Genomic DNA, 12,177 nt, shown 5'->3' with positions numbered 1-12,177 from the left:
TCTCAACAAGACACTCACAACCAATTTGGAATTAGACACTTAAATGCAAGGAATCTCAAGAGGATATGTTTAGAGATCCATTGCTTTCTGTTTGGTTGTTTGAATGACAGTCTTTTGTGTGTGGCTCTGTGTAGAGGAATTTAGTCCATACATGGGCAGGAGGACGTCCAGCACTCTGTCTTTGAACAATGAACCATCATCTCCAAAAATGCAACCCTCCGGATCTCGGTCTGTACCCCAGAGGAAGAAGCTTCTGAAGGCTCCCAGTCTTGCTGAGCTCGACAGCTCTGACTCCGATGTCAGTGTGGGCTTTTGTTTTACTCTTTCTTCCTAACTGTTCTTTGACACAGTCAATTGTGACATGGGTGTTTGTGTGTTCCATATGTTTATTCAGGATGAGATCACAGGGAACAAATCAATCAGCACCTCGAGTGTGGCGACATCTCTGATGGATGACACCTCTCCGGAGTCAGCACTGGGAAAGAAGAGTGAGTCTTGAACTGTTATTTTCATAATTGCGCTTACATTTTCTTTCGTTATTTTTAGGGCTGTCAAAATATTTTTGGCAACACATTTCGGGCAGTTTGTTTGAAGGGGACCTTTTATACCATCTTTTCTTACCTATTGCTACCTGTTTTTGTGTATTTAGGATGTGCTGATAATTTGAAATCAAATCATGAATGCATGGTGGAGATATTCATAAAACAATCTTCCTTCACACATCCTCCAAATGAGCTGTTTGGAATTTGACCAAATTTGTGACGTTTTTCCCAAGTGTGACATTAGCAGATATCTTCATATATGGTAATGTTGTACCCGAAGAGCTTTGCGCGAGTCCGACATTGTAGTCAAACAGTTCCTTCTTTTTCTCTATCCTCTTGTTGTGGGGCAGACTGGCTCGTACATTCACATGTATCCTCCGCTGTTGCCATTTCTAATACAAAGTAGCGTCCGTAGACTCGCTATGGAAGCGCTAAAAACTACAGAAAAATGGCGAGGAGAAGACACTGTTGAAGTGGAGGCATGTAGATAACAAAAGCCCACAAAACGGCACATTCTGAAGAGACGGTCAAAAAGCGGTTTGAGAATGGTCTATAAAACATAATCTATGCAACATTTTGACCAAAGAACCACCACTACATGTTATGTAGACCACAAGGAAGGGTTTTAAATGTAGAAAAAAACAGACCCTTTTAATTGTTTGTTTTGCAAATGTGCAGTTGACCAATAGTCACAGGCTACAAAATCAAAACACTAAACAGCAGTTGGTGCTCCCCTTGGAAAACATGGGTATGAGAAAAAAACAGCGGGGGGTGTATATTGTAGCGTCCTGGAAGAGTTAGTGCTGCAATGGGTTCTGGGTATTTGTTCTGTTGTGTTTATGTTGTGTTACGGTGCGGATGTTCTCCCGAAATGTGTTTGTCATTCTTGTTTGGTGTGGGTTCACAGTGTGGCGCATATTTGTAACAGTGTTAAAGTTGTTTATACGGACACCCTCAGTGTGACCTGTATAGCTGTTGACCATGTATGGATTGCATTCACTTGTGTGTGTGTGAAAAGCCGTAGATATTATGTGATTGAACCGGCACACAAAGGCAGTGCCTTTAAGGTTTATTGGAGCTCTGTACTTCTCCCAACGTCCGTGTACCACTCTGTACAGCGGCGTTTTAAAAAGTCATAAATTTTACTTTTTGAAACCGATACCGATAATTTCCGATATTACATTTTAAAGCATTTATCGGCCGATAATATCGGCAGTCCGATATTATCGGACATCTCTAATTATAACCACTTTTTGTTCAGGAGAGAACACACAGAAGCTAATTAATATGATAGAAGAAATTAATAAATCAAAGAAATTATTTGACAAAAACAGACTCTCCTTGAATCTAAGTAAAACTAAAATATTGCTATTGGGAAGCAGTAAGTGAGAAAGTCTAACACAAATACAAATAGACAGAGTAGACATTGACACTGAAAGAAATTACATTTCTAAGTGTAATAACAGACTATATATACAATCTGTATAAATCTATATCATTACGTAAAGGGCATTTATATTCCTTTCTTGAGTCTCTAGTCATTCAAAAGGAAACGCGATTAATGTAGATTAAAAAGCAGCTGTGTGATTGATAAGATTTAAAAAAAAAAAAATTGACAGCACTTTTTATTTAAAAGAATATTGTTTTCATTAATATTTTAATTTCCTTCTTCTTTTAATGGTTGTGTTGTTCTACTCTTCTAAACACAAGCTCCTCCGCTGTTCCTGCCCATCTCGTCTACACCGCAACCAGAGAGGCGCCAGACGCCCCAGAGGAGACACTCCATTGAGAAGGAAACCCCAACCAATGTCCGACTCTTTCAGCGGCCCTCTAAACAGAACTCTAAATCTCTGGTGAGTTAACAATGTCTGACCACTTTAGGTACCCTTGAACCTACTTGGCAGTGGTGGGATGTCCAAAGTGCAGTCTGAGGGCCATTTTCAGCCCGCAGCAGACATGCACAACTTCAGAGGCATAGTTCTCCCCCACAATATATTGTCAAGTCCCCCAAGGGCTGAATACAAAAATGGATGCAGGCGCTACGTTGTTACATTTTGTACATTAAAGATGCTAAAACAATCCAATGTAATATATAGGTCAATATATGCTCAGATATTTGAACCAGACATTGGCACCTTAAAGGCCTACTGAAATGCGATTTTCTTATTTAAACGGGGATAGCAGGTCCATTCTATGTGTCATACTTGATCATTTTGAGATATTGCCATATTTTTGCTGAAAGGATTTAGTAGAGAACATCGACAATAAAGTTCGCAACTTTTGGTCGCTGATAAAAAAGCCTTGCCTGTACCGGAAGTAGCAGACGATATGTGCGTGACGTCACAGGTTGTGGAGCTCCTCACATCTTTGTTTAATAGGAATTAAGTTGGTGTAATATGGCTCCAGCGCCCCCCGCGACCCCGAAGGGAATAAGCGGTAGAAAATGGATGGATGGATGTCTCATTTATAATACATTGATTTGCACTGGTTGCCCTTTGTTTCGGACACCCCTTTCGACCCTCGAGGTTACACTTACAAATTACATGTGGGGGTACAATAGCTTGTCACCAGGATGATACCTTCAAAGTTTCTGCCCATTATCTCTACTCATTGAAAATGTGTTGTTTACTAAGATTCCACACATTGAAATCTCTCCATTACGAATAGTGCCAGTATTACAGTCAGTGACGCCCTATGCTTCTGACTTGCGTGTATATATGTCGTATGTAATGATCCAGTATATTGTAATAGTGTAGTGCAAACTTGTCAAACTCAAGGCCCGGGGGCCAGATCCGGCCCAACACGTCATTTAATGTGGCCTGCGAAAGCCTGGGAATAATGTGGATACTTCATCTTTCTCACTAAATGTTTTCATTGTTTCCATTTTGACAGAAACAAATGTATGTAATACATGAAATTTCATATGTTTTAAACTTTGATATATATATATATCGAAATATTCAATTGTTATTGGTGTGAATCTTTGGGCACCTCGCCATTCGATTCCAATTCTTAGGGTGAAGATTTGATTCATAATCGATACTCAATTCAACACGATTTTTGATTCAAACTGATTTTTTGCAATGTATTATTTGGTATAATAATAACAACACCTAAACAAAACAGCTTACAGGTTGCAAAACCTCCTTTTGGTTGCTGCTGTATGACACATACATGCACCAGGTAAGCATAGAGATGGCCTAAAAATGTGTTTTTATTTTTTATTAATTCGTCAAAAATTTAAAAATAACATTTTTTAGCACTCATAACTATTACCGTATTTCCTTGAATTGGCGCCGGGAATATAGTATTCGCCTGCCTAGAATTACAGCCGGGTCAAACTCGTTTCGCAAAATAATTAGCGCATGCTTGGCACTTCCGCCGGGTCAAATATGAGTCATTAAATGACTCCCGCCTCCAGGTGGTAGAGGGCGCTAGTGATCCTTCTTGCGACTACCAGTACTGCAGGAGACAGGTACTGCAGAAGAAGACAACAAGCAGCAAGCATGCAGCAATTGTTTGCTTGCACTTTTAACATGGAGGATTACATATCTAAAATAAAACCGTTTTCTAAACTGGACTTTCAATCGAAGCAGGAGGTAATAATTAAAGGAATGTCTCCAGAGACTTTTAAAATTGAAGAAAGATGAGAAAGACTGCCTTTGATCAGAAGCAGCTGCACATGGACCCATCTACAAGTAAAGGTAAGATCATAATAACGTTTTTTTTATTAAATGTGTTTTTAATGATAAGGTATGCGCCGGAGTGAGAAGAGGTTTTAAAATAATTAGAGCATGCTTGCTCATTCCGCATGGTTTTGGTAACCGCAGGAGTGAGAAGAGGTTTTAAATTAATTAGCGCCCCTGCGGCTATTCAAGGAAATACGGTATATACCGTATGATAGTTTGTAAAAATAACAATAAATATTAAATATCTGCTTGTCACCTTGACTTACGATTTCAAAGCAAGTTATCCATCAATTTGTATGTAAAAAAAAATCTAATAACCAAATGCATAGGCAATAACATATTATGAGGCAATTATACTTTTATATTCTTACATTCACTGTTACAAGCGGCCCTCTGAGGGCAGCCATGACTGCGATGTGGCCTTCAATGAAAGCAAGTTCGACACCCCTGGTGTAGTGTAATAGTGTCCCTTGGGTAATTTACATTAAGCAAGTATTTTTGTGTGTTTGCAGGAAGAATTTGGTTTCCCTGTGGAGTGTCTGTCTCTGACAGTGGAGGAGGTGATGCACATCAGACAGGTGCTGGTAAAGGCAGAGCTGGAGAAATTTCAGCAGTATAAAGAAATCTACACGGCAATGAAAAAGGGAAAGGTAAGGTTTTTTTTTAAAATGAGAAATGTTACTTTCATCACTGTAAACACACTTCAATCAACCAACAACAACATTGGATTGCACCATTCACTCGATTTTTTCATTCATAGTTTGCAGTGGAACCCACTTAAGTCTGTCCCGTTAATGTCGACAACCCGTCTTATGTCGACCTACCTATCAAAATACATGGCCGACCACTTTTGTCAACATATAGTTTGAGACCCAAAGTGTCATTTCTGTTTATGTCGACAAACTTCTTCATTATCACTAACCAACAACAACATAACTATTATTTTGTTACGCACCATTAAAATATGCACAAAGAGACTTCCTGCTCAGTGAAAGTAAGCTTAAAAATAAAACTATGGCATTATGAACATGGATTCTACCACAGCAACTAACAAAATATATACCTATTTAAATGTATCCGATCGTTAGCCACCCAAAAACTTCAAGCAGCTTTGTTGGATAAAAGTATAAAACACTATTAGTAGGAAAACTGAAGAATCAAAATAAAAAATATGCACAAATGGAGGAAAACACTGTCAACAAATTGCCAAAGTTTCAAAAATGTTGTTATATTATGGCCAATTCTCCTTTTTTCTTTGGAGAATTGCAAGCAACGTATATTTCTGGGTTTCGGTTTGGGTTATGTCAACATCACTCAGCCACTCCGAGGGTCATTGACATAAACGAACTGCAACATATTATGTTATATTGAACAATTTTTGCGTAATTCTAATGTTGGTATATTCTCATTGCAGCTTTGCTTCTGTTGTCGAACCAAAAGGTTTTCCCTTTTCACCTGGTCTTACGTCTGCCAGTTTTGCAAAAAGTAAAGCACCATCCACACTCCCACTACAAAAAACTATAAAAAAAACATTGTATAATATTCATTGCTTCTTTTCTTTTCACAGGCCTGTGTGTTCACAGTGTTGCAAAAAGGTAAGCCAGCCCTTTGAGACACTTGTGATTTAGGGCTATATAAATAAACATTCATTGATTGATTGATAATGTATAACAAAATGGAAAAACAAATCATTAAAAATTATATTTTGTGACACCAAATTTCAAATGACAGAATTTAAACATTTCCAGATGCTTTGCGTTGTTAAAAGCATTTAGTTTGAACTTGTGTTTGAAACATAACCTCTGTGGAAGTTGTAATCATTTACAATAGGAACAAGTTTTAAGACCTTTCATATGTTGACAGATGAGACTGCCATCCAAACCTTATTCCAGCCTGCCCATCTACTCCATCGGCTCTACTAACACTCTTCCCAGGGAGAGGATAAGTGCCATGACTTCTGCAGGACAGGGGCTCTCTGTGGCTGGAGGTCCGCTGACTTCAGATGTGGCTGAAGCAGCGGCCGCTCCGACTTCCAAAGCAGAAGCTAAAGGAGCAGGAAAGGCTTTTGGAGCAGCGGCAGTCAAATCGGAGAAGTCCTCCAGTGGCCATCGACGGCCAAGCATCCACAAGACCATGTCCAAGTAAGACGTTTATCCTGATCCCTGCTTTGGTTTAAATTGATATGGTGGTCTGTGAGGAAAAGTAATTTAAAACAAAAGATTGGGGACTGATTTTGTCCCTTGAATGGCCCCTCTAATGCTGAAAACATTGGCTCCTATTACTATAGCTCTGAACATAAAAACGATTAAAAGAAAAGTAAAACTTCCCCCAAAAATAGACACAGTTGTGATTTTAAGCTTGTTTTCAGATCACTTTCAGCACATTTTAGAACATCCACTCTTAGCTCCAAATGTGGCCTACATCAGCCTGCTGATGTCAGATACAGACCACTGGAGGCCATTTCATATTGCGTTGTTTGTGTTTTGCTAGCATCTTCATCCCGAATCATGGCATTTTTCCGCAGGATTGGAAGGAATTAACAAATGTGTGCCAGATACGTAGTCGCAGGTTGTGGCAATACAACTAAAGGGGGAGTCATTCTGTATATAATTACAAATGATGGGAATATGAAGAAATGATGGACCTCAGATTCATAAATAAAAGTGGAATACTCACAGACTACCGATATGGATACAGAGCTAACATTTCAACATCGATGCCATTAATCGAAATAACAGAGGAAATTATCAACACAATAGATGGTAAACAGTGTGCAGCGAAAGTGTGTATGGATCTAAAGAAAGCATTTGACATAACTAATCATAATATCTTAACCACAAAATTAGAACTATATGGCATCAGAGGGTTGGTCTTAAACAGGATAAGAAGCTACTTAACCAACAAGAAGCAATACGTGAAGCTAAGTGAAAATATACCAACAGAGTTAGCGATACCTTGCAGTGTACCACAGGGATCAATACTGGGACCAAAATGGTTCCCTCTTTATATAAACGACATTTGTAAAGTTATAAAGGACTTAAATTTAGTGCAGACGACACGACTGCTTTTTATTCAGGAGAAAACACACAGAAGCTAATACAAATAATAACAGAAGAAATGAACAAATTAAAGAGATGGTTTGACAAAAACTGACTATCTTTGAATCTCAGTAAAACAAAAATAATGCTATTCGGTAACAGTAGAAGAGAAAGTCAAACACAAGTACAAATAGCTACTTGGAAAATGTAGTAAGCTAAGCTACAAGTTACTCTTAATTAAAAGTAGCTAAGCTACAGGGGAAGCTATCCCCGGAGAATTGTAGCAAGCTACACTACAAGCTACACGGCAAAAGTAGCTTGCTCCATCAAAGCTACATTTAACGGCATTTCTATCTCACTGAAACTAACTGAGAGTGTAATGACCCAATAAGGGTCCATTACTATTAACTATCTGCCAAATAGCTGGGGATACCCTACAACTACCTCTAGGGGTCCCCGTACCCCACTGTATGTATTTATTGAGTTTACCTTTTCTTTCGGGACGGCGTGGCGGAGTTGGTAGAGTGGCCGTGCCAGCAATCGGAGGGTTGCTGGTTACTGGGGTTCAATCCCTACCTTCTACCATCCTAGTTGTGTCCTTGGGCAAGACACTTCACCCTTGCTCCTGATGGGTGTTGGTTAGCGCCTTGCATGGCAGCTCCCGCCATCAGTGTGTGAATGTGTGTGTGAATGGGTGAATGTGGAAATACTGTCAAAGCGCTTTGAGTACCTTGAAGGTAGAAAAGCGCTATACAAGTATAACCCATTTATCATTTATTTATCATTTGGCCCACCCCTATAATGCTATTCATTTTCTCTACCTACAGTAAAAAATAGCATATCTTGACAAAAAAAAAAAAAGACTTGTGCGTTGTTTGGGAACAGTTGGTAATGGTTATGTGCAGTAAAACATTTTTAATGAACTCAACTCACCTTAATGTGTTGCTAAAATTGTGTTGGAAGTCTTTGATGAAGAGAGCAGTTAGGATTTTGGTTTACGGAGTAAACAACTAACTACCGTAATTTCCGGACTATAAGCCGCACCTGACTATAAGCCGCACCAGCTAAAATTAGGGGAAAATACAGATTGCTCCATATATAAGCCGCACCCGACTATAAGCCGCACCCGACTATAAGCCGCAGGGTTTTGATGTGTAATTACCGTAGTATATAGGGGTTCCTGCTACCACGGAGGGGATTGTCGGGACAGAGATGACTGTTTGGGAACGCAAAGCGTCCCATTTATTAACAATAAATCTTTCAATCATTCAATCAAACTTTCACATCTTTGACATGGCGAACAGCATTCGTGCAGAGTACAAATAATACAACGGTGCAAAGTAATACAAAGCGCTCGCCTGTACGTTATCAAAATAACCAGCCTACCGGTATATGAAAAGTCAGTCTTTAATCATTGTGTCATCGTCTTCCTCCTGCGTACTAAAACCACCGAAATCCTCTTCGTCGGTGTCGGAGAAGAACAGGCCGTAAATAAGCCGCGCCCTTGTATAAGCCGCAGGGACCAGAACGAGGGGAAAAAGTAGCGGCTTATAGTCCGGAAATTACGGTAGTGTTCTGTTTTGCGTCCTCATCTACTCATCTATTTTCCAATAGATGCTTGAGGAAATGCTGAAAGTGCATGAGGAAACAGAGGCTCTGGTGTCTTAGGTAGAGGAGAGGCAAGAAAAGGGTAGTGCAGAAATGGCGATTGTTTTTTTTTGTTTTTTTTACTCATATTGTTAACCATATCAATTTTGAGGTAATCATGTACCAGGGTGACAAAAACATCCTATGAAGTGATGCAAATAATAGTTTTACATGCCTTTATCCACACTGTCTATGCAGGGAAATGGGCTCCAGTTTTGTAGATTACGTCACTCCAAGAGGGGGCGGCATATCGAGTCTGGCGATGGAAATGGGGCGTTCCATGTACAGTTAGTTATCTACCGGCTACTCAACAACTGATTGATATTATCGTAAATGACTGCCGTGCAGATTTACTTTTCAGGAGTAAAAAATACATTAAGATAACTGTTAGGGAAATTTTGGTTATCTGGACACCATGGCTCCTTTAACTGACAAATTCAATCCTGAAATAATACAGTAACAATTATGATGGCATACTCACACGAGGCCTTTTAATTTTTTATTATTGCATTCATGGACTTTAATAACATAGGGTTTCTGTTTTGTATTCAGGCTGTCCAAGCACGGCTCCTTAAAGTCTCATGAAGCACTAGAGCTTCCACCAGAGCTGACCGAGGACTGGGCCACCATGGAGGTGTGTGTCGACTGCAAGAAATTCATCTGTGACATTATCGCCTCCAGCAAGCACAGCCTGTCTCTTGCCACTAAAAGAGCTCGTTTAAAACGCAAGACGCAATCCTTATACATGTCCTCGCCTAAAGGAAGGGAGGAGTACCGGCCCACTGAGCGAACAATCAGTGAGATCTAAACTCTAGACGTCTCTGTATGTACCACAGCCATAAATAATACAACTCTGGGGGGGATGAGGGCTTTGTTGATGTGTCCTCGCCATCATGTACAGCTCCTCAACTGAATTATTTTTTATCATTATGGATAACCCTTTAATGTCTACTCGAGAACTTGGAAAAAAGAGAGGAAACACAATGTTTGTCTGTACTTTCCTCTCAGAGTGATCCACCCCAGCTCACACTGAAACTAATAAGCACAAGACAGAAGAAAGACTGTCTGAGCTCTTTGAGCTGTCACAACGTGGGGCACACGAGGCCTGCGCAGTGGTCATGGGGTAAAGAGTGACAGTCAGATTTATCGAAACTATACAATATGTATCAGGTTTAATTTATCTTTGTATTTTTTTGTATGCACTCATCATTTTGGACAAATTATCAAATTGTCATTATTTAAAGTGGCTCATTTAATTCTTTCTTTTATTAACTAAAATCATTTTTTGTGCAGATGTAGTGCCATAAAGTGAAATACCCGTTGTCCACAAAGTGTCTTTACAATGTAAAAAATATACAGTAGTACCTCAACTTATTAATTGGTTCTGTGACGGAGCTCTTAACTAAAAACACTTGTATTTTAAAACAATTTCTCCCATTGAAATTAATTGAAAACAATGAATTAGTGTTTGGGCCCCTTAAAACAGCACCATTTTAACATATCACATGCCATTTCAAAAGAAAACAAATATTTTATATATAAGACATATTGTATAAAAACAATATAAGTAAGAAGTAAGGTAATAATAAAGCATTTACCCTGGACAGTGGACTTTATATCCTTCCAGCTGCTTTTCCTCAAACACACCATCAGCAGCTTTTCCATAGTTTCATAAATAAATGTCCGCAGTTTACTGTAGATAATATTTTAACATTGTTGGCTGTTGTATCAACTCATTGTGATTCAATATGGTACAGACTAGCAGTGATACGTTCGAATTGCTTCGCCAAGTTAGCGAGCTACATGCTCAATCAGGTTTTTGATTATTTATTTATTTTATTCATTGAATATCATCTGCTTCTTCTTCTTAGCACTGTCCTTCAATTCCAACAAACAAAGTTATGTCAAATTCTAGGTGTAAGCTAATGCTAGCATGTAAAGTCAAATGTTTTGAGGTACCACTGTATTACAAAAGCAATGGATGAGATATGTAAATCAGAATTATTTTCTATACTGCATGGTTATTAAAATGTTTAAAGACATTGGGTTTTTAAATCAAACATTTATTCATTCATGCATTCACTTCCCTGAACCTATTACTACTATGTTAAAAAATATTGTGTTTGGAAGAAAAGATATGGGACATCGCCCAAATAACCTTGCCAATATGTATCAAACCATGCAAAAGACTTCGATATTCTGTGATAATTTCCACAGACTTGTCTATTTGTTTACTTTTAAAATATATTTGTTAAATTGTAATGAGACTTTATGGACACCCTGTATTTTCTACTCCATTTGACCCGAGGGAAGGTCTGACATAATAATCCAACAAACTCTCCAAACCCTTTCCCTCCAAGGTTCTAAGTATTTAGGAATGAACAAGCAGACAAACAAAATTGCTAACATTCGTAAAAGTACCTCCTTGTGTGGTTTGTATGGTAAACAGTATCCACAAGTGTCTTGATTTGAACGTTGCATTGGTCGTGCCGTGACCTTTTTTAAATTTAGGTTGTGTCTAAAGCATTATAATAATAACAACATCTATAAATCTCTTGTACAAACCAATAATTGCATAGCTGGTGTACAAACATTTATGACACAAATGTGCCCATATTGATGTTGGAAGTCATGCTTTCTAATGTTTATTTATTTACTTGTTATATTAATTATATTTGATTTTAAATAGCTGCATTCTCTACATTTTTATAATTGGCTATTTTAACCGGCTGTTTCTTTTTGGCAGTAACATTGCAGTAATTATTCTACATCACATTTACTTTAGTCTTCACACCATTCATTATTTATAAGTGCTGTTTAAAATGGCACATTGTACATTACATACAATGCCTACGACTGTATTACAGTTATTTTCCACAGACGTTTTGACAACACACACTCAGCTCAACAAATTTAATATATGCGGTTATTATGCCTTCCTTTGCGATCCAGAAACTGACTTCCTAAATGTTGGCTTCATTTTGTTTTGTTTTGCCTTACAAGTTTGAATATATTAGTGGTCACACTAGTATGTTAACATGTCATCTACAGTGAGTGTACAAGTTGTTTTTGCTGAATGATGTGTTTCAATTGTGTTGCCTTGATGGTGTTTGTAGGTTGGAGGAAGAATGGAGAAGTCCACAAGGAGAAACAGCGTCATGCATGAACAGTTTCACTTGTATCTTCAGTGTGTATTATCTTCAAACTCAAATTCCTTGGCCAGAATGCAACAAATGAACAAAAATAAATGCAATACCTCCA

The 12,177-nt window shown here is 38.4% G+C and overlaps 1 protein-coding gene across 4 annotated transcripts in view; it reads left to right on the top strand.

The window, feature by feature from the left end:
* spire1b (spire-type actin nucleation factor 1b) overlaps positions 1-12,171 on the top strand; it is a 75,107-nt gene extending 62,936 nt beyond the window's left edge. For all 4 annotated transcript variants that reach the window (XM_062063698.1, XM_062063695.1, XM_062063696.1 and 1 more), the window contains 8 exons: positions 135-298; positions 395-488; positions 2,253-2,395; positions 4,744-4,881; positions 5,646-5,716; positions 5,799-5,826; positions 6,095-6,372; positions 9,469-12,171. In XM_062063698.1, coding sequence (XP_061919682.1) covers positions 135-298; positions 395-488; positions 2,253-2,395; positions 4,744-4,881; positions 5,646-5,716; positions 5,799-5,826; positions 6,095-6,372; positions 9,469-9,724 — 1,172 coding nt within the window. In that variant the 3' untranslated portion in view covers positions 9,725-12,171. The remainder of the gene's footprint in view (positions 1-134; positions 299-394; positions 489-2,252; positions 2,396-4,743; positions 4,882-5,645; positions 5,717-5,798; positions 5,827-6,094; positions 6,373-9,468) is intronic.
* Positions 12,172-12,177: the final 6 nt, after the last annotated feature.

This window comes from Entelurus aequoreus, linkage group LG11 (genome assembly GCF_033978785.1).
Source record: "Entelurus aequoreus isolate RoL-2023_Sb linkage group LG11, RoL_Eaeq_v1.1, whole genome shotgun sequence".
NCBI lineage: Eukaryota > Metazoa > Chordata > Actinopteri > Syngnathiformes > Syngnathidae > Entelurus > Entelurus aequoreus.
This window is presented reverse-complemented; position numbering and strand designations above follow the sequence as displayed.